Below are 24,383 nucleotides of genomic sequence, written 5' to 3' on the forward strand. Positions count from 1 at the left end.
GCTCCCTCTTCAAGGTTGCAACCCGAGCCGTCCTTACCCGATCCACACCCAAATACCGTGTCTTCAAACCATTCCACACTTGTTTTGGATCTGTGAAACTCGCCATCTGCAAAACCATGTCTTCCGGTATAGCTTGAAACAAGAAAGCAAGAGCTTGTTTTGACTTCTTTTAGATCTGGTGCTTTATCTAACATCTTCGGTTCGACCGTCTCCCATATGTCGTGTGCATCCATAATTGATTTGACTTTGACTGCCACACGGGATAATTCGTTGGAGTCAAAACCAGAACTTGATACGTCATCAAACCTTCTTTCGTCGCCATTCTTCCTTTTTATAACTTCAACCCTATTCCGATCAAACTTTTTAAATAGATCTATTCCACCGACCAAGAAAACAAGCAACCCGATCTAGCGTCTTCTTGCACCTACAAAACAAACCAAATCCAAAGCCACCTGCTTCGACGAATCTCTTCCGTTCATTTATTCCACACCTCCCCGGTTAGTCTCTTTCACCCGAACAAGCCTCCGATCAAAGGATGAAGCCTACACCCCCTTTACTCGAATCCACCCTCTTCAACCTTCGCTCAGATACCAAATGTTAGTTTGCAAGTGCAAGACATGCTTTAATCACAAGCAAGCCAAGAACAGTGGAATAAAAGAACGACAACAAATTTGAGAGTACTTGGCAAACAAAACTTTTATTGTTGGAAAATCTTAATTAAAGTTAACCAAAACATAGTCCCAGTTTATAGAATCCTAAACAAACACAAAAACGTAATAAAAAAAAGTTTCCTAAATTACCCCTAAAACTAATAATATCCCAGAATCCTTGTGATAATCCGATTAATCCAACAATATTAATTAGATGGGTTTGGGACTAGTTCTAATGTGCACGCTTACTCGGTCTCTTTATATCTTATTTCGTAATTTGTGTTGATTCTTCATATAAATATATTTGTTAATCTTTATGGTTCTTATCTCTTTAAATAGAAAAATATGCTATAATAATAATATATACGAAAGCAATTCGTTTGAAAGCATGTACAAAATTCGCATTTACATACTTTATGCCACATCAAAATAATTAATTTTATTCTTGAAATAATTCTTTATAGCCAAATACATGGTAATAATAAGAACCTTGAAGTATTCTATAACTATAGAGTGCTTAGCCGGTACATAAGAATTGATAATTGAAAGTGATTTTAAAGTTGAGCATGATTGATATACACGTTCAAATTCAATAAAGTTAATTGGTTTAGTCGGAATTCAATATATATATATATATATATATATCTATCGGTGATCATTTAGAGTCGGAAGCCTAATCGACAGACTCGATACTCGAGCTCAATTTGGGGTCATTTAAACTAATCTTAAGTCATGAGTAGCTTGAGTTGCTTACACCCTTGCATCTAATCCTACCTAATAAATGAAAATAATTTTATCACATGTCATTATCTCATTAACTTGGACACATGTCATTTTTTTGATATTTTTGAATAAATGTTTTTTTTTTCATTTGTCATTTTCTTATTTTTTTTTATCTTTTCTCAATTAACACATCATATTCATACCTTAATTAATAATTGTCTTAATTGAAAATAACCAATAAAGTATAATATTATATATTATTCAATATGTTTCTTTTTAAATTCAAATTTAAAATTTAAAATTTAAAATTTAAATAAGTTTTTGTTTAAATGTTCATGTTTAATTTTTTGTTTTATCCAACCCGTATAACATACGAGTCTCACAACTAGTGTTTGTATTATAAAGTTTTTAAATAATTCATGGGCTTTGTACTTAGAAAGGAAACTTCATGAAAATATTAGTTTAAAGACAATTATACAAGACTTCAAAGACACCAAATAGTCGATAAGTTCCACTTCGATGAACATTTAAGAATATTTCATATTAAGTTTTTGTTTTGAAGGTTTAGTGTCACCCCTCTAATTCTACAGCTAGTGTATCGCTCATGTCCATTTGTAGATTTTTTTCTCTTCTTTATCTTTTCTTTTCAAGATTCACATAGAACTACAACAGGTAAAAGAGTTGAAGAATATTTGTCATAAATGAAAGAAATCATCAGTTGGTTGTTGGTTGGGAACTAAGTTGCAATGTCCCTCTTTTCCTCCAATGAAATGAAATGGAAAAAGACAAACCCATAGAGAATCAAAGGGTGTCCCTCGTATGTACCTTTCTTCGCAAATTTTATCTGTACACTATGGATTCATAATTGTACTTTTTTTTTTTGGTTTATGCTCTTCGTTCAAGTGTTTATGATCACTGAAATGCCTATTATGAAATCGATAAGGAAGAATGGAAGATTGAGATATAGAAAACCATATGATGCATTGGATGTTTGTACCTTTGGTAGTGATGATGAACACTTTAAATATTAAAAATAATAATAATAATTTGAATGATTACAGTCTTAAAGATTAATTTCATAACTTTGTTTTTGTTTTTCGTTTCAAACGTGATGTAAGAAAAAAAAATTCTCTTTTTTTATGTATGGTATAAAGATTAAAGTCTAATGTAATTGTTGTTGTGGAATTTTGATGTATATATCTTTTATTATAATATTTTTATAAATTTTATTATTAAATAATTATTAATAAAATAAATTAATCTACTTAATTATTTTGTATAAATATAATATTTTTAAGGCAAATATATTACAAAGTAAAATTTGTTATTTACATTGTTATATCTTATAAATTAATATCAGAATAAATTTTAATACGATATTATAAAAGACAAATATTACTGTTAAAATACCATTTAAATTTGAAATATGTGGAAATGTTAACACTAAAAAAATATCAATACTTTACTGTTCGCCAAACATTAAAATAGTATAAATGTGTATGAACATCAAGACTTTGAAATATTATTCAATATGCTCAAAATATATATTTTGTTTATATAGATATTAATTTTTAAATTGTCTATTTAAAACTATATTTAATAAACTAATTTGATGGTTGTTAGTAGTTGTCTTTCCCCGATCAATTATGCTTTTGTTTACTCTAAAGTCCCCCCTTCATTGAAAAACAACAATACACAAATTTTCACATCTCCTTGCCAAATCCTCCATTCCCACCATGCCACCGCCACCCCTGCCGTCGAGACCACCGCCGTCGCCACCTTCACTTCTATTGTTATGTCTCTTGCTATTATCAACCACCACCTCCCTCTCTTTGAACCAAGAAGGTCTTGATTTAATCCAAATAAAATCCACCCTCATCGATCCCAGTGGAATCCTCTCCGACTGGAACCCCGCCGACGACAAACCATGCAACTGGTTTGGCGTCACCTGCAGCCGCTCCACCGTCACTTCCATCGAACTCCCCTCCGCCTCCCTCGCCGGCCCATTTCCCATCGGTCTATGCCGTCTACCTTCCTTATCTATCGTCTCGCTCAGCGACAACAGTCTCAACTCCACCATCCCCGCCACCATCTCCGCCTGCCGCAACCTGACGTCTCTTGACCTCTCCGCAAACTATTTCGACGGTCTGCTTCCATCGACGCTCTCCGACATCCCAAACTTGGTTTATCTCAACCTGCAAGACAACAGCTTCTCCGGCGAAATCCCACGTAGTTTTGGATTGTTCCGGCGACTAGAATCACTCATTCTCATCAACAACTATCTGAATGGATCATTCCCTGTTATTCTCACAAACGTAACCACGCTTAAAGAACTCAGTGTTGCTTACAATTACTTTCTTCCTGCTCCAATTCCTCCTCAACTCGGAAACCTTTCCAACATCGAACATCTTTGGCTCAGTTCATGTAGCTTCGTCGGAACAATCCCGGAGACATTTTCGAAATTACAGAAGCTTTCTGATCTCGAATTATCTTACAATTCACTCACTGGTCCATTCCCAGCTGTCATTTTCCAACTCAGGAAACTCTACCAACTCGAGCTCTATAACAACTCACTTTCCGGCGATTTGCCAAAAAAGGATTGGTCAAACCTCCCCGAACTGAGAAAAATCGATCTGTCGGTGAATAGTTTCACCGGAACAATTCCGGTTGAGTTATGCAAATTGCCCCTCGAATCACTCTGTCTCGCTGATAATAAACTACAGGGTCTGATACCGGAAAGCTTAGCTCGATCTCCAAACTTGTATGATCTCAGATTATTCGACAATTCGTTAACTGGTCCTCTTCCCAGTGATCTCGGAAGCAATTCCTCTCTGAAAACACTTGATGTGTCGTTCAATAAACTCTTCGGTGAACTTCCGAGTAGCTTATGCGAAAAGGGCGAGTTATTTGATCTAGTACTGATCGGAAATTCCTTTTCCGGTGAGCTTCCTGTAAGTCTGGGAGAATGCAAGAGTTTAGGAAGGGTTAGGCTGAGCTCGAACAAACTTTCCGGGGAAGTTCCAGGCGTAATTTGGGGGTTGCCTCATGTTTATCTCCTTGATCTTGCTGATAATTTGTTCTCAGGTAACCTCTCATCCGCTATCTCCGGTGGGGTCAATCTTTCATCGATTATTGTTTCCGGGAACACCTTCTCTGGTGGCATACCGGATGAAATAGGATCTTTAAACAATTTGGTTGAATTCATAGCTGGTGATAATAAGTTAACCGGAGGTATTCCAGAATCATTCTTCAAATTGAATCATCTGGGGACACTTGATCTTAGTAGAAACGATTTCTCCGGCCAGATTCCTGCACAAATTGGATCACTAAAACAGCTCAACGAGCTAAATTTAGCAAACAATAGGTTCACCGGAGAAATCCCCGACGAAATCGGTGACCTCCCAGTTCTTAATTATCTCGATCTTTCCGGTAATTCGTTCAACGGAAACATCCCATCCGGATTAGATAACTTGATGTTGAATTCACTCAATTTATCAAACAATCATCTCTCCGGACCAATCCCTTCTGCATACGCTAAAGACGTTTACCGAGATAGCTTCTTGGGGAACCCAGATTTATGCGGCGGATTCACCCGTCGTTGTCCCCAAACCGACGAATCAAAAACAAATCATAATCTATGGCTGCTCCGGCTCATTTTCGTATTTTCTGGCATAGTTTTGGTAATCGGCGTATCCTGGTTCATTTTCAAGTATCGAAGCATCAACAACACGAAAAATGAATCCCCAATTTCAATATCGAAATGGCGATCGTTTCACAAATTGGGTTTTAACGAATTCGAAATCATTCATCGATTAAACGAAAATAACGTAATTGGAAGCGGCGCTTCTGGGAAAGTCTACAAAGCGATTCTCAGCAACGGTGAAGCGGTGGCTGTGAAAAAACTCTGGGAACGATCGATTAAAACTAATACTATAACAGATTCAGCACAAAAAGACGAGTTCGAGAGTGAAGTCGAAACATTAGGGAAGATTCGGCATAAAAATATTGTTAGATTATGGTGTTGTTGCAAGAGTGGAAACTCGAGGTTTTTGGTGTATGAATATATGCCAAATGGAAGCTTAGGAGATTTGTTGCATAGTAGTAGTAAAGGTGGATTATTGGAATGGCCGATGAGATTTAAGATTGTTCTTGATGCGGCTGAGGGACTTTCCTATTTGCATCATGATTGTGTTCCTCCTATTGTTCATCGTGATGTTAAATCGAATAATATTTTGCTCGATGAGGAATATGGTGCGAGAATTGCGGATTTTGGTGTTGCGAAGTTTATCGAGTTGGGAAATAAAGGATCCGAGTCGATGTCGGTTGTTGCCGGTTCTCGTGGTTACATAGCCCCAGGTATGAATTCATCGACATAGACTTTATTAATCATAGGACTGACTGAATAAGTTTTTTAGGATTGTTTTAAAAGGACATTCATGACATTTGCACAAACTAGACACTAAAACTGAGTACATGACACGCATTGTTCTACATTATTGTCATGTCCTGTGCATCAAACGTAATAATACATGACATAACATATTGTATTGTGTTTGACGTACATTTGACTGGTTGAGACACATGTCAATATGACAATTATTACAATTTGTTTCTAAACTCAATAATTTCGGTTGAATTTCGAACAAAAGGTTAAACGTTTGACCATGTATGTGTCCCTTCTAGACTCTACCACTAGTTTTTCGTACTCATTTGGTAAAATTTAATAAACTTTTCTCATAAACCTGTCTCAGAATACGCATATACACTTCGTGTCACCGAAAAGAGCGACATATACAGCTTTGGAGTGGTGATCCTTGAACTCGTGACCGGAAGAAAACCAGTTGACCAAGCGTTTGGTGAGCGAGACCTAGCCACATGGGTGCACACAACGGTTAACCAAAAGGGTTATGACCACGTGATTGACCCTGAGCTAGAGTATGAGTCCAAGGATCAAATATGTCGGGTTCTTGATATCGGTTTGTTATGTATTAGCCAACTTCCAATGAACCGACCCTCGATGCGAACCGTGGTCAACTTACTTCAAGAGGCTGCAGCCGATGGCAAACTAAAAGCTACCATGAATAAAGATGTGAAATCATCTCCTTATTATGAAGAAGATAGCTCCGATCAAGCAAGTTTGGTTTGATCGATTGAAAGACTTGTACATTGTGCGACGAATGTTGTACATTATGCATCGAATGGTGTACATTGTTCATTAAAAATGAGCAAGATTTGTAGGAGTTACGAGTGCAACTAGCTAGACTACTACACTTAGGTTTTATTAGTGCAACTCTAGTGATTTTATGTATCATGTAGTTGTATCGTTAGCAATGTAATTGTATCATTAGCGAAAAAAGAGTTGCAAAAACAAGTCTTTTTCAATGGTTTATAAATATAAGACTATGCTTAATTGTTTATATCTATGTAACTTTCTTCAATTTGTTTTCAAGATAACTTAAAGTTAGGGGTAGATGAAAACCGGTCCCACAATAAAATCAAATAATTGAAGCAAACACAATTTAAGTTGAAATGAAACTAGTTATATTTGATTCGCTTTTTAGGATGAATTTATTTAAACTGTTATATGATGGAGATATGAGCTGAACCTGTGTTTCTATATTTGTTAAAGTGAAAAATATATGCCATTATAAACTTGCACTTTATAAATTACAAAAGTTTAAATTTGTACTCCACTCATGTTTGGAATTGACATAACCCGGTTTAAGGAGACCGGTTTAAGTCGGTCTATTTTGGGAAGTGAGAGGGAGTTGTTGAAGTGTTATCGTTCGTGAGGAAGTGTTTGTCACTTTGTTAGCATTTTGCCGTCCATATTAAAGTAGAATAGATTTTCATTTAGAGCCCTGGAAGTTTATTTATCTCACAATCACCCCCAACATAATAATGAAATTGGCATAATGATCCCTTTTCTTCTCACAAGTTATATCATTATGCTAATGGAATGAAAAGATTTTCTGTCAGTCAGTTCCTAGCTAGACTTCATATATATATAAACAATCCATTAATGACTTAATGGGTCTACAAAGCAACTGAATAAATAATAGTAAAGGTTCTAACCATTTGTTATATATATATATATATATATATATATATATATATATATATATATATATATATATATATATATATATATATATATATATATATATAAAACCACTCAAATATGACAATCAAGCAAATTTCTTACGCTTAAGTTGGTTTTATGTTCTAATATAAGGATTATATGATTTATTTTGTGAGTATATGTTTGATTTGTGTTATTCTTCTTTCCTTTTATTTGAAAAAGATCATGCATGTGTTCATTCCAAATCATTTTTCGAAAAATATACATATATTCACCGGTTAACCTTTGTTTTAATGCCACTTATTAAATAAATGTACATACATTAATGTATTGCATAGAGATTTAAAGAGCTAAGGGTCTCCTTCTTAATTATGTTTATATCTATTTTTAGTTATCTTTCTTTTATTAATCGCATGGTGACATTCATGTACGCAGAGATCTTACGAAAGGATACATGGTCACACTTACAACGTTTTTATTATTCATTTATATTTATTATTATTATTATTATTATTATTATTATTATTATTATTATTATTATTATAAATAAGTAAAAGTGTCGGAGGTGTTTTATAGAAAGAGTCCTCTCATCGCATTGTTAGGGACTTGGGTTGTCCATCAATTTACCTTCCATTTCTCCATGTATATAAGACTTAATGTTTTTATTGTTGCTATATTTTCTTTTAAAGATGGTTTGACAATTTATGTAACTGTCAAAAGGAAATAATACTAGTTATTTGTAGTATTTCTCTTATAAATACACAGTTCATGTTACGAATGATTTTTTGACATAATTTTAGAATTATAAAGGTTCTTTTGACATAATATATGGAGTAGGCATGAAAATGGAGGGTGGTTTGTGTAATATGGATAAAAGAGTAAGGATTAAAAGTGTACAAGTGAGTAAGTAGACAGATGGAGACCACTACCAGCTACTTAAGAAGAAGAAGCAGATGGACTTCAAAAACGAAAGGCGTAGAAAATTAGCAAAGTGAAAGGGACATAAAATTATGGGCGGTCAAAGAGTTGACTGGAGACTCATTGTGACTTCTTCTAAAATGCCGTGATTGCCTCTCATTATTTTAAATTAATAGATAGGAACGTATTATTATTGAGCTATTCATTTTAATATTATTATAGTTCAACAATAATATCATATCTTAACAAACTATTTAATAAATTAATAATATAATCTAGATACAATTTAAGTTTAAATGAATATTCATATGTAAAAACTTAAAACATAGTATTTTAGTTAAAAGGTAAGAATATCATGTTATAGTTAAGTTGATTTTTATGTGTCTAAATGTTTAATAACTATTAGTTAAGCTAATCATAATGTAGGTTGATATTAAAGAAAATAGCCTTATAAGGATAAGTTATATTGAGCACACTTGAGAAACGCGAGAACAATATGGACCAATCATTTCATAATGGTCAAAAATAGGAAAGTATATAGTTACGTAAACAGTAATTAGGCAACATAAAAATAACCTAAATGTATTAAATAAACACGTAACGGATGTTTTCCATGATTGAAGCCAGAACGATGAAGAACGTTAATTGGATAAAAGTTATTGAAACCATATTGGTTATTGCTACAGTCCTATCGCCGACATTAGACGTGAAATCGAAATTTGCAAAATATTACAACAATATTGTTGTCGTCGTCTGGAATCAGATTACGATACGTTGATTGAATTCGGCTGCGATGAAGCACACCGGTTGTGGGGATATTTATGGCGATGAAAGTTACTTCAATTCACTGATCGATATTGGGGATGAATGTAGCACCTGGTTCCCGATATGTATTCTTGGTTATTAACTCTCCTTTATATTGCATTTTAACCTTGGACTCGGCGAGTTGAAGGACTAACTCGCCGAGTAGAAGCGGGACTAGACGCGGGATCTACTCTGTCTACTCGGCGAGTAGGCTCGTGGGACTCGGCGAGTAGACCCTGTTTGGACTAAAACCCTAACCCGGGTGTTTGCACCCTATTTAAACGATCTAACCCAGCCTCCATTTCCCCTAGCACTCCCAGAGATCTGTAGAACGAAACCCTAGCCCCCTTTGTGTCCTTGTGGGTGATTTTTAGCATTGTGAAGGTGGTTTGGAGCTTGGGAGAAGAAGGAGAAGGTTGAAGAGTACAAGAAGGGAAGAAGATCTGGAATCTACTCTGTGAAGGGCTTCTATTCAGGTAGAAAAGTTCCTACCTTGATCTTTAGTTCTTTAAATCCCCTTTTTGTCCCTAAAAAGTGGTTTTAAGCCCTAAGAACCTAAATCTCTATGTGTTTATGGTTAATGTTCTGCAAGGACTTCGGATTTAGACCTTTTGGATATCCTAGTAGCATAAAGTCTCTGTGGTTGAGGTGATTGAGGTCCCTATTGAGTGTAGGACCTCTTAAAGAGCTTGGAATTGCATGTTTGAGCTCATAGGGCCATGCATGCACGTAAAGTTTGCAACTTTACGTGGTAAACACGCCCTAGGACCATAGATCTGTGGTTTTGAAGCGTTGCATGTCTCAGATCTGGCCTACTCGGGAAATGGGTCGAGGGACTCGGGGAGTCCCAAAGTGGAACTCGGCGAGTTCTATGAAGATGGTCCTAGACTCGGCGAGTTGGATGAACAACTCGGAGAGTCCTATGAAGATTGTCTGGAGCTCGCCGAGTTATTCTTCAAACTCGACGAGTCATATGACCTTTCACAAAGCAAGAGGGGTTTAAGCGTTGAAGGTTCAACCCTTCGTACCTGCACGCGGAATTAACCATGTAACGTAGTCCCAAAACCCCAAACCCTCGTATGGGGTGTTCTGGTGTGGATTGGAAGCGAGTAGGGGATCTGCTCGAGGAACTCGGCGAGTTGCTCACGGACTCGGCGAGTCGGGACTCGAGTCCGCCCCATAGTCCCGAGTGGTGAGTCAAGGGTGACTCAGTGAGTGGGGAGAGGGACTTGGCGAGTAGGACCGGATTAGTAAGGGAAGGAGTCGGCGAGTTGCTCATGGACTCGGCAAGTCCAGTCACCTGGAAGTTGACTTTGATTTGGATTTCGACTTGGTCAATGGTAAAAGGGTCATTTTACCCTAAGTACATCTAGCAGTGTTTGACTGATCGTTTTGTGGGAATTATAGCCGGAGGACGTCCGGAGCAGCAACAACAGTAGTAGACAGTCAATTCCCGATCAGATCAGCAGCTACTTTGAGGTGAGTTACCTTCCAGTAGCGGTGGGTCTACGGCCACAATGCCGGCCCACCAGTAGGAGTTGTACGTTAGATGAATGTCTTTGTGATATCATCTAGGTTTGCTACTACACTATATGTTATATGCTAGCATGATGTGTTATATGTGATAGAAGTAGAGTTCGGTTGTTAGGACGGAAGGGTAGTTCAGACACCCAGATATGTCTGATAATTTGTTATGTTATGATATATGTGTAAGTAGCAGTAGGGGGTGAAATAGTCCCCGAGGATCGGTTGTCAGGACCGACGGGTAGTCAGCACCCCAGAATAGCTTGACACGGGTAGACGGCACCCCAAAATGGCCGCACGGGTAGTTGGCACCCCAGAATGGCCGTACCGGGTAGTCAGGCACCCCAGAATAGCCTGGCAGTATGTATGTTATGTGTTTGTATGGTATGTGGTATGATGGGGGAACTCCCTAAGCTTTGTGCTTACGTTTTCAATTGTTGTTTCAGGTACCTCTTCAGGTAGGGGAAAGGAGTCGGCGCGGTAGCGTCATATCACACACACTCTTGTTTCTGCACTATGGATTTCTGGGATGTACTCTGAATTATTACTATGATATTACCGGTTTTCAGACATGGATTATTGTTATGAATGTTTTGTAATGATGTTTCTATGTATTAACCTAAATTAAAAATGAAATTTTTACCGGTATTTTTGGGACGTTACAAGTTGGTATCAGAGCCATGGTTTGAGGGATTCGGACACACCTTTGGGGGTGTCTGAACTCAAATCGAGGGATTAAAAGATTTTCCAAAAAGAAAATGTTTTCTAAAAATTGAGAAAAGAGTTTTGATAAAGAACGATGTGTGTGATGTGCGCGATCGGCCGAGCTCAAATAAGTATTCCCCAAAGTACTCATACAAGTTTATGTTATGTTTATCAGCTTTTGTAGAACAGCATGCTAGAATAAGACTAAGGATCTAGGAGTGATGCCTTATGTGCCTGCTTTACATGTTTCAGCTGTATGAGAATTGTATGCTAGTATTGAGTAGACAGCAAGTAGGATAGCCTGATTAGGTTATGCCTGATAGTATGAACTTAGCATTGTATGCTAGTACAGTTCCTGTAAGCAAATAGAGTTGATTGAGATTGTTACCCTTGTATGAATGTTGCTTGCTTCGTGCTTTGTGGGACTCTGAATAATGGGAGTTAGCCATTAGGTAAATACGTCACGTCACATGTGATCAGGGTTGAATAATCTTAGAGTGTTGGATTTGATCCTATTGCGCAGCTCTTGTTTGAGTCCAACCATTGTAGGGACGAGTCTGTTACTCGAAGGATCATCTGAGCCTCATCAAATGTGATGGTATTCAGGTAATGGCTAATTGGCATTACTAGGAGGCCTTCAGTAGCTGAGGAATGGTTGGGTAGAGTCAGAGGATTCCTAGGGTAAGCTTAGGATATGAGTAGCAGTGGTATAAGGGATCTGGTGGAGTCAAGGCAGTCCTTGAAGAAGGTATGGATAGATGTGGAAGGTAGTATGGGCCCATACTACTGAAAGCAGAGGATCCGTACCTGAACTAAGGAAGGCTGAGATAAGACCGAGGAACTTGTAGTAGTTGTGATCCATCAAGAAGTAGTAGTATCACTAACAATTGTTATTTATGTAATGCAGAATGGTGGTACTTCGATCGAGGCTGATAGATGGCGGTTCAGGAGAGGGGTCAGGTTCGGGATCAGGTTCCGAGCCGGTAGATGAGGGACTACGCGAGTTCATCGCGTCAGAGATCACCAGGGGTATCCTTGAGTCGACCCCCATCATCTTCGGGTCGATCAAGGAAGGGATAGTTGAGCTGATGGAGGATCGCCTCAGGGCGTTCAGGAGCGACATGGCATCTGGCCAGTCGGGATCTCGCACGCTGTCCTTTAAGGACTTCAGGGTAGTGGTGCGCCGGATTTCCACAGGGTGAAAGTCCCCATTGCTGCCAGGCGATGGATTGCAGACATCGAGTCTGCACAGTTGACTAGCTTCTACCCCGAGGGGTCGAAGGTGAGGTATGCAGCAGGGTGTTTACGAGACCGAGCTCGAGATTGGTGGGAGTCAGTGGGTGACTCGTTGGGAGCCTCAGCGGTCGAGGCTATGACCTGGTCGGCTTTGTGACTAGATTCAGGGCGGAGTTTGCGCCAGCTGTCGAGCTTCAGCAGCTGGCCAGGGAGTTTTTTGATATGAGACAGACGACGGAGACTGTGGCGGAGATCGCCGCCAAGTTCCGGGAGAGGGCACTGTTGGTGCCCCAGTACGCGGGTGATGAGGACATGAGGAGGACCCGCTATCATGCATGCTCCGAGCTGACATTCGGGAGCACATTAGTTTTTCAGATTGCCCCACCTTGGACTCTATGATTGTTAGGGCGAGGGAGAGGGAGATAGATTTGGAGCATATCCGGAAACGGAAGTCAGAGGAGGGGAAGACGGGAGGGGCTTCGGGGAAGAAGCCCAAGGGATCAGATGGTAGGCCGAAAGGCCAGTCAGGACCGGGCCGCTGCAGGAAATGCGGCAGGCCTCATGAGGGGGCATGTAGACTGGGATCATCAGGCTGCTATAAGTGCGGCAAGACGGGGCATTTTAGTAGGGATTGTACTACCCCTGCACCTGTGTTGCAGACACCAGAGTTGCTGTGTTTCCACTACAACCAGAGGGGCCACAAGAAGGCCAATTGTCCCCAGTTGTCAGCTACAACGTCAGTGAAGGCGCCAGCACCAGCGACCCTGCGGATTACTGATGGCCGGCAGGGCAAAACAGAGACTCCAGTGGTGAGGAGTCGAGCATTTCAGCTGACTACCGAGGAGGCACGCGCCGCACCTGATGTGGTGACGGGTATGATTCTTTCCCTCTATTTTATTTTTATGATGTTATGATATTGACATGTGCTCTGTGTGTATATATATATGCATTAGGATCGTTCCATGTGAACGGCATCCCAGTTCAGGTGTTGTTCGACTCGGGTGCCTCCCGATCATTTGTTTCCTTTGCGCTTAGCAAGAAGTTTCCTGAGTCTTCGGGTGTGTTAGATTTCCCTTTAGAGGTAGAAATTGCTGATGATCGATCGGTGCAAGCATCGATGGTATTTCGGGATTGCGTATTGCGTTTGTTTGAGGAGCGCTACCTGGTAGACTTGGTTCCCATTCCGTTGCGTGGGAACAAGGTGATTATAGGCATGGATTGGTTGAGCCCTAATGGGGCGGTGATAGATTGCGCGCAGCAGCTAGTGCGAGTCAGGACCCCAGGTGGGGGAGAGTTAGTGATTCATGGCGAGAGGCCACAGTGTGGACCCACATCCTGTTCAGCAGCGAGGGCTAGACAATACCTTCAGCAGAGATACGCAGGTTATGTCGCGTACGTGATGGATACCCGGGAGGCAGGTAAGGCGACGGTGAGCGAGGTTCTGATGGTTCGAGGAACTCGGCGAGTTGCTCGCGGACTCGGCAAGTCGGCCCCATAGTCCCGAGTGGTGAGTCAAGGGTGACTCAGTGAGTGGGTAGAGGGACTTGGCGAGTAGGACCGGATTAGTAAGGGAAGGACTCGACGAGTTGCTCATGGACTCGGCGAGTCCAGTCAACTGGAAGTTGACTTTGATTTGGATTTCGACTTGGTCAAGGGTAAAAGGGTCATTTTACCCTAAGTACATATAGCAGTGTTTGACTGATCGTTTTGTGGGAATTATAGCCGGAGGACGTCCGGAGCAGCAGCAGCAGCAGTAGACAATCAGTTCCCGATCAGATCAGCAGCTACTTTGACGTGAGTTACCTTCCAGTAGCGGTGGGTCTACGGCCACAATGTCGGCCCACCAGTAGGAGTTGTACGTTAGATGAATATCTTTGTGATATCATCTAGGTTTGCTACTACACTATATGTTATATGCTAGCATGATGTGTTATATGTGATAGAAGTAGAGTTCGGTTGTTAGGACCGAAGGGTAGTTCAGACACCCCAGATATGTCTAATAATTTGTTATGTTATGATATATGTGTAAGTAGAAGTAGGGGGTGAAATAGTCCCCGAGGATCGGTTGTCAGGACCGACGGGTAGTCAGCACCCCATAATAGCTTGACACGGGTAGACGGCACCCCAAAATGGTCGCACGGGCAGTCGGCACCCCAGAATGGCCGTACTGGGTAGTCAGGCACCCCAGAATAGCCTGGAAGTATGTATGTTATGTGTTTGTATGGTATGTGGTTCGATGGGGGAACTCACTAAGCTTTGTGCTTACATTTTCAGTTGTTGTTTCAGGTACCTCTTCAGGTAGGGGAAAGGAGCCGGTGCGGTAGTGGCATATCACACACACTCTTGTTTCCGCACTATGGATTTCTGGGATGTACTTTGAATTATTACTATGATATTACCAGTTTTCAGACATGGATTATTGTTATGAATGTTTTGTAATGATGTTTCTATGTATTAACCTAAATTAAAAATGAAATTTTTACCGGTATTTTTGGGACGTTACAATGAAGGTAAAGGTACGTGTGTTTGATTTCATAAATTATTATTTGACTGTAATCATATTGTGAAACAAAAAAAAGTGTTAGTTTCTGCTAAAACGAAGTAGAACTGTTCGATTCGATTGAATTGATTTATACTGATGAATGATACAGAAGTGAAGTAAATTTATATCAACGGTAAAAGCGGTGGTGATTGAGTTAGATGTTGTATGGGTATTAAATGCTAGAATATGATAATCTATAATGAATCAGTATGGTGTGATACGGAAAATAATTAAATTCAGTGATGATTAGGATGTTGTATATGTTCGTAGCTAATTAACATGTGAGAAATATAGAGGTATTTATTCCAAAATTTGTGGTCTTATGTTGATTCATATCTGAATATGTTGATTAACACGTAGACCCTTATTCACTGATGATTATAATGTTTTGTATGTACATATATAATTTACCAGTGACAAATATAGACTTGTTATTCCTTTTAGTTGTGTAATCTTGGTTATAGGTGAATCATTGATTAATTTATGGAATTATATAGTTTTACATTGAAACATATTTGAATAGGTTTGTAATCACAAATGATTTATGTACTTGTGATGGAATTGGGGTATCTATAAATGTTGTTGTTTTCATTCATGATTGAATTGAATAATATTTGAGGTGACAATCAATAATGTTTGCAACTTTTTATTAGGCAAAACAGTTTTGTGTATTTCAAATTTAGACTTTTTATTCCGTTAGGTTGCATAGTATTGGTTGTATGTGAATCATTGCTTAATTTAAGGAATTTTTGTGGTTTTACGTTAAAACAATTTTGAATAGGTTTCTAATCACAAATGATTTAATGTAATTGTGATGGAACTGGGGTATCATTTGTAATCACAAATGATATAATGAAAACTCCAAAAGACCATTGTCCAAGTCCTATTCCATAATTATTTCAATCATCTTTGAATATAATTGTTGTTTATGGAATTATGTGGATTTATGTTGAAACTGTTGGATATAGTGTCTAAGTCTATAACTTTATTTGGTATGTACTTGACCCGACTCGGCATGGTCCATTTGGGTTGCATGGCATTGCAATACTTGCATAGACAAAATGAGAGAAAGTACACTTGTGATTATTAATATATTATAAGTTCTAATATATTAATAATAGTATTATTTATTTAGTATTGATCAAGTATTAATCTAGTATTAATTTGGTGATCAAAGTGAGACTGATTAAATATATAGGGTTGATTATGACAATCATCAATTCTTTCATGGTGGATTAATGATCCATGGTTTATGGGTTTGGTTATAACCATATGGAGCTCCATGGATAGTCCATGCACTACTAGAAAAACAGCCTTTTACGACGCTCATTGCACGTCGTAAAACGCTCAGACGACGCGCAAATGCGCGTCAAGGAAGGCCATGTCATAAAGAGAGACGACGCGCTTTTGCGCGTCATCTATAGACGACGCGCATTTACGACGCGCATTTACTACGCGCGGTTATGACACGCAATGCGTATCAAGGAAGGCCCTGTCATAAAGGAAGACGACACGCATTTGCGTGTCGTAACCTTACGACGCGCGTGTTTATGACACGCAATGCGTATCAAGGAAGCCCCTGTCAAGAAAGGCCATGTCATAAATGAAGATGACACACATTTTTGCGTATCATAATTTTAAATGTTAGAAAAACAATATTATTTACAGATTTACTAATTTTCAAATTAAATTTGCATTTAATGTCTCATAACATAAAATAAAATACCATATACAAAAAATACAATTCATTGCATAAAATTTATTGTCATATAAATAACAAACTTTATTTCATATTCATACATATGATTACATTATTTATTAAAAAAACATATACCTACATCTTCCCCTAAAATGTTATTACATGAAGTTGACCACTTCATTGATGGATCACCAAAAGGAAAACCAACAACTTCCCTAAAATGTTCCATGATGTGCCTATACTGATGTCCTATAACTTTAAACATTTAATAAAGTAAAATACCTCCTAAAAATAAAATTGCACAAGAAACAACACATCATAATGAGAAATTACTAACATGAATGGAAGAAGTACACTATAAATTTGTTTTACCAAGAGTGGCATGGACGATCAGGTGCTACAAAGTTCGTCCAAGCTGCCAAACAAAGACTGCATGCAAACCAAAACATACATACACTATAAATTTAATTACCATACAAATCATATTCATACATACGAGTTTGTTTTACCTTTTTTGCCTCATATCTTTATTTTTTTTATTCTTATTAGCCATGGAGTGTTGGTGTTTTCTTTTCTCTCATTCAATCAATCCTTTGTTTTACTTTGAAAAATTAACAATTTCCCTACTAGTTGACTCTGCATCAAATAGAAAAAGTAAGTCAATTAATAGTCAATGATCAATACCAACTAAAAGCTTTTACTAACCTGACACCATAAATACTTTGGTTTAACGAACAGGAACATGTATGTATAAAAATCGCAATTGAAGTACTTTGGTCTAATACCTCCATTTCTACTAAGTGTCCAATCATTGCTTGGGAAGGTTGAAGACCTTCAAACAAAAAACTCCCAACAATGTCATTAATGTGCATCTTAAGAACAGGAAACTGTTGTAGTTCATGCACTAGAAAACTATGGGTGATCTGAAATATTTATTTATTTTGAATTATAAAAAAAGAAAAAGAAAAAGAAAAAAAGATAATACCTTTACTAATTCATTGCATACAAGTCTAGCACATTGAAGACATGATCCAACAACCGAGCTATTTGTCTTCGAACCAAAACTTGAAGTGGAACCTATATATATGTATTAAAGGGTTAAATTATTAATATAAATAAATAAATAAATAAAAATTTAAACCTCTGGCACGAATAAAGCGGATCTAGGACCAGTTGCATTATGGATTGCAGTGCGGATGTCTTGATCAGTTAATCTCTCCAATGGATCTACTTCCTGTGACAAGGACATATGATATATATATATATATATATATATATATATATATATATATATATATATATATATATAATGAACATGTTTCTAAATATTATTAGTTGGAAAGCTGTAATGAACATGTTTCATATGCTTTTTCAAATGGGATCCTTCTTCCTCTCCCTCTCCCTCTGGTAATTTCCTCTTCAAACCTGATCCTCCGGATTTAATAAAACATAAAACTATCTGTCTATAACCTCAACAATAAAAACAAAACAAATTATTATTAAAATCAAATAATGATAATACAAATTGTTACAAATTGTGGGACAGTCGGGTCTTCTTCTATGATGACATATAAAACAACCCTATTACAATTTACCCTTGTGGGACAGCAGGGTCTTCTTCTATGATGAAAAATTGTGGGACAGCAGTACATGACTAAATGCATGTAGATGGATAAGGTTGTTTCTTTTTTACTTAATAAAATCAAAATGACTTGTCGGGCTAAGTGAGAGGTTGGTCACTTTATGTATTAAGACCCTCCCTATTACAATATTACCCTTGTTTATTTTTTTTATTTTATTCAACATTTGACAACCTCATGAAAAAGGCACTATCGACCTCGTTTTTTTTCAATGTTTACAAAATTTTATGCAAAATGTTGGCATCTATTTACCTGTTGTTGTTTGTTTTAGAATTTGGAGAGAGAGAGAGAGAGAGAGAGAGAGAGAGAATCTTCATTCCTTTATGGTGTATCAAAGGAGGGCACGAAAAGGCAACCCAATTACCATCCTAAGCAATTAGTGGTCCTAGACCAGTTTTTGACTCTAGGGTCAAAATGGTCTTTTATGCTTATTATTATTATTATTATTATCCGTTTCAATTATTTAGACTATTACCAGTAGGTGGAGATGGTATAGGAGTAGTGGGGGGACAATATATTCTCCTCCTTGGATCATTCTTTGTAATACCTTGAATAGTTCAAATTAATAGTTACAAAAGACCCGTGAATGTGATAGTGAAAAAATAGTTATTAATCAACCTCTATATAGTTGCAGAGTTTAGTTGTTAAACCCTGATTCATGTAAGAATCAGAAAAGAAATATTGTTACACAAAGTCAATAATACAAAAAGATCAATCAGTTAGCTATCAAATGCCCTAATTTCAGAATGCAAGAAAATGACGAAGAACAGAAACAAAATCAAATGAAGTTGCACAAGGTGAAATATTACTATATTAGCCCATAGAATGGAAGAAAAAGATCAATCAGTTAGCTATCAAAAGCCCTAATAAGTTAGCACCTTTGGATAGAAGTGTCCTGATGGCCTTTTGCAAGGGTGAAATATTACTATATTAGCCCATAGAATGCTGGGAATATATTATATGGAGCTGAGATGACATACCTTTCTTGAAATCCCTTCTACTGCTTTAGTTTTGGTAAAATCACAAGCATCAAAGAGGGTATCCTGTCCATGTGAAAAGCAGAGCTCATATACATGTTGAGGTCGAGCAGGACTACCTCCAACTTCATAATGACCCTCCATGGGATTTGACAGGAATTAGAATCCATGGATTGGTGTTCAAAGTAAGTAAAGTAACATGAAACTTTGTATTGGTGTTCAAAGTAACTTGCGGTTCTTCATATTATTTGCCAAACCAAATAAATAATATACTGATTATAAAATAAAATTAAGAAAAAAATTTTAATTCAAAATAAGTAAAGTAACCTGAAACTTTGGATTGGTGTCCTGAGCTAAAGTATGTGCTAGCATGCAGGTCTGCTCCATAGCAGCCAAAGATGGAATGTTTGCACCTGCCATTCGGTCCACAGACATCATCTGCGTTTGCTCCTGAAATCAATAACATAAGAATTAATAGTAAGTCAACATTTAACTATTATTTTAATTATTGTTGTGAAAGAGCTCACTAACATGTTGGAATTTAAAAGCCCAACCCCCAGTACCATGTTGTTGCTCAAAGGATAAAGCCCAAGCATTCGGGTCCCCACCATGTTGTTGGGAAAATTCATCAGCCCAGCTATCTGCACGGGGCCCGGGCCCCATGACTTGCGACTCCCCCCAATACTGATCCAGCTCTGCGTATCTACCAGGCATGTGCTCCCTAACCAACCCCCCATGATTATCGATCTCTAAAGAAGATAACAGAGCATTCATCAGAACAAGTATTAATGTATGTATTCAGTTCATCTATCAAGATTGTATCTTAGGTAGGTCAATAGAGTAGTTGTAGCTACTCTAATTTTCATGGTTTATAGAACATGTGATTTCATCTTTAATAGCCCTGCCAAATATTTTGATTTGAATACTTAATTACCAAGCAACCTTTCACATTACAGAAAATGATAAGAACACCAAGCATGGTTATGTCACTAAACGAGGCCTTAACTTATAACAATAAAATTGGTTGTTGTTGATGGAAAGAAGAATATTTGATTTTCAGCTAACTTTCCTAATGCCTAGTTTAATTCTCTTGTTTATATGTAAAATCTTCATCAACTTCTTTCTGCTCACATTTCTTACATCAGGTCTGATTCCTTTGACCTTGAGCAGAATATCCAACTTCATCCCTTATCAATGAGACAATTGTAGTAGGTACAAGTTTTAAAAATTTATCAAATACTTTTATCCCTTTATCTATTCATTTCTTCATGTACCAAAACATGATTCTAATTATAAAGAATACAAGGACATTTATGATGAAGAAAACAAATACCTGACACAAGATAAACCTTCGACAGAACAAGCCTTTTTTGAATAAGCTAATTCATTTGGGGCATGCAATTGGTTCTATTCATATTAAGTATTAAGATTTAAGAAACAAATAAATGATAGACTAGGGCATCCTACTTTTGATTATCTAATAAGGTTGTTCCCTCCATGAAACATAACATGGAACGTGAAGCAAAATCTTAAATCTTTTTATTGGTCAAGACTAAGGACCATATCAACCTTCAAGGCTGTTAAATCTAACTCATATAGTGATCAAAGATCCAAAATATCTTTTCTAGAAAAATTGGTTACTTGGCTGCTTAAAATTGCCAGCATCTTGTTAATAATTCAGATTCTTGACTATATTACTCCACCTGACAGTCTTAAAATTGCAGTTCCCAGTTCTCATACTATTTTTTTCACATTTGCCTCAAAAGGTCTTTGGTTTGGTTGTACCACTTGACTAATGAGGGGCAGCTAAAAGAGTAGAGAGCTAATTATTCCCTTGGCACCAAGGCAATCCAATGAACTTGGTAACACCACTTCAGGCTTCCTTATAATGTTCCTTTCCCTATTCCTCTTGAATTACTGAAACTTTTATCTTGATATTCCCATTTCAATCAGAAAAAGGAACTTGATTTTGCATTAAACATCCATTTATGTCTCTCTCAAAGTCATTAAACAATTACATCAAAAATATCCAAGAAAATTTCAGAAGCACCAGAGGATCCAAAATGAGAAGTAGCAATAATGGATCAGAAAAAGGAACATGCTCTTGCATTAACCATATATATATATATATATATATATATATATATATATTGATAGCCCATAATATAAATAAGGGCAACCAATAAAATATGTAACTAATATTATAAGAACTATAAAAAAACTATGCTATTTCCTATTCCTGCCTACCATGACATCACACAGAAACTTTGTGCTTCCATCAACCCCCACCAAAATGACCCAAGATAGTAAATTAGAAAATGTGGTTGAGGAGTCCCAGAAGCTGCAGAGAAAAGCAAAGGAGAATTCAAAGGTAACATGAACTTTTGGTCGTAGTTTCCAAAAATGCCCTCAAAAAGAGTGTTTTCTTAAAATCCATACTTTCTTAAAATATGTTGCTTACCCTTGGTTGAGATTTCTTTGCTTTCTTTGGAACATCCTCATCATCATCATCTTTACTCATCATCATGTCTTGGATTGATGATGAAGTGTTGTTTGATTTTCTTCCCCTTTTAGCAGTAGTGGGCCCCCTCCCTCTTCCCCTAGGAGCAACGCCTCTTTTTCGGCCCTTACCTTGTATACTTGTGTCATCATCCTTAAAACAATTCAATTAAAAACAGAAGGGCAGTTTTGTCATTTTTCATAACTCAGAATGTAAATGACTATTAAAAAACAGAAGGGTAGTTAAGTCACTTTTTGGCTTAATCAGTTAACTCCTTATGTGCTTAACCATTAAGCTAATTAAGTAAAAAAGAAACAAAAGCTACATAAATAAATAAATAACAAAAACATTCATACCAAAGTATGATGAAGCTAATTTAATCCAAGTTTCACAGGTTCATCAGCCGAATCAGAATCTAAATTTTCTTCATCAACAGCTATACTCTCAATAGAAGCTGATGCAGCAACTGATGCTGATCTGGAAGACCAAAATAAACTAACTTTATTTTCTTAAACAAATATATATATATATATATATATATATATATATATATATATATATATATTAAAAATGAGGAGACCTTTCTGAACGACGAAACATGTTGGATGCATCAAGGGTAGTTTGCTTCAAACTATTAGACCCCCTACCCCCTACAACCCCTACCCCTTCCTCTTGAAGTCTTGTTGACTTCAGTGACATCACGAGCTGATTTAAATCCTTGTAATGTTCCTTTTTTTCCCCTGGCAGTAGACTTTGACCCAATAATCTGTATGCTTTCATCATCATCAGCATCTGAAGCGGCCTTTCTTTTTTCATGTCTATTTCTCTTAGGAGGATCCTCTACATGATCTGTTTCTTTCGGTAACTTATACAGTTGTAGCTCCCGTAGTCTAGGAAAGGATCCCAGAGAAAACCAAAAGTTGAGATTTATTTATTTAGTAACTTATCAACATCTGAAGCAGCCTTTCTTTTTACTTTTTTTTGCCCTATTAAAAAAAGGAAAGGATCCCAGAGAAAACCAAAAGTTGAGATTTATTTATTTGGTACTGAAACTAATTAAAAAAAGAATATGTACAAGAGAAGATGGTTTAGTAGAACTGTCTATTCAGTCTTGAGCACTCTTTATAAGCATGTCGTAATTGATAGAAGCCAGCTGAGACAGGTTCTGATCATCAAAAATACAAAAGTTAAATTAATATGTGTTTTAACTTTAAATCATGATCTGTATATACAGAAAAAGTGTAGGTTGTGTCATCATACCTTAAGTGAGAAATTACTGAATGAGTAATTCACATTGAGAGTTGAAGCACCAAATTCTACCAGGTTACCACATTCATCACCCTGCTTAATTAAACAACCAAATCATCAAAAGGAACATACCAATTCATTATACAGACAATGTGTGTGTACATATTAGTATTAATTACCTCATCCTCTAGTATATTGCTGAAAGAACTTCACCAGTGTTCGCAACATGTTGATGTAAACAACTTAGGATATCAAAAGCTTATGCCACATTTTTAACTGAAAGACTTTGTCATCAAATGTCTTGCAAAGAAATATATCAATCAATGAATGGAAACATAATCTACAATAATAACAGCCATATCACACATAATTTTTGAAACAGAATCTGTTGATAGAACTCATTACACATAAAACCAGAGTACAAATTTTTTGCTATGAAAGACAACATTAATAAGTTTTTCTATTTAATTACTAGGTTTGGATAGAGCACAGATCATGTTGTATTCCATAAATGTGGCATTCAAATCTCATTTCCACCAAGTGTTATTAATAGTTAACTCAAATGAAATATTACCTTATCGGAAATGTTCTTGCTAAATGATCTCCTCATACACTTCATCTTTACATGATAATCTAAAAGCAAAATTACAAAGATAAAGAGAACAAATATCAAAAAGTCATCTTGATTCATACACTGAAAACATGAGGATGATAATGCATTATCAGGGATGATTATGTCAATTTTTTCATTAGGATTTTCTAAGCCAAAGCCTAAAAATGGTAAAATCCCAAAGGCATTCGAGAATAAATTTCAAAAAACAAAGATGTAGGGAGATTTCGTACAGAAATGTTTTAGGATTTTTGATCTATACAATGTCAGAGTATAATTGTTAGAGTATATGAGAATCAAGAATGGAAATTCGATTCTGATTCTAATTTCTAGTAACGAAAAATAGCTAAAAGAAATCTTATTTACCTTTGCTATGAAATAACAAATCGATTAGCTTGGAGAGGAGCACGAATGAAGAATAGTTATCGTTTATAACTAATTTCTTGATGGAATTAGACATGATTGATTCTAACTTTGCCTAAAAACCCTAGCTTTCGTGGCCCTGTGAGCATCAATCCTTCGATT

General features: G+C 37.0%; 1 protein-coding gene across 1 annotated transcript; it reads left to right on the forward strand.

Moving 5' to 3' along the window:
- The first annotated feature begins 3,004 nt into the window (after window positions 1–3,004).
- Window positions 3,005–6,665, forward strand: LOC145065895 (uncharacterized). Its single transcript, XM_079012994.1, has 2 exons — window positions 3,005–5,729; window positions 6,125–6,665. Exons 1-2 carry the CDS (start codon window positions 3,110–3,112, stop codon window positions 6,517–6,519), a joined length of 3,015 nt encoding a protein of 1,004 aa, XP_078869120.1. The 5' UTR covers window positions 3,005–3,109; the 3' UTR covers window positions 6,520–6,665.
- Window positions 6,666–24,383: the final 17,718 nt, after the last annotated feature.

The sequence above is a fragment of the Lactuca serriola genome, chromosome 8 (genome assembly GCF_051521515.1).
Source record: "Lactuca serriola cultivar US96UC23 chromosome 8, Lser_US96UC23_V15, whole genome shotgun sequence".
Lineage (NCBI taxonomy): Eukaryota > Viridiplantae > Streptophyta > Magnoliopsida > Asterales > Asteraceae > Lactuca > Lactuca serriola.

What these genes read in the sequence shown, in the direction of transcription:
- LOC145065895 (XM_079012994.1), top strand. Translation starts at nt 3,110, where the DNA reads ATGCCACCGCCACCCCTGCCGTCGAGACCACCGCCGTCGCCACCTTCA. An exon ending in TCGTGGTTACATAGCCCCAG is followed by an intron (nt 5,730 to 6,124) that starts GTATGAATTCAT and finishes AACCTGTCTCAG; the next exon opens with AATACGCATATACACTTCGT.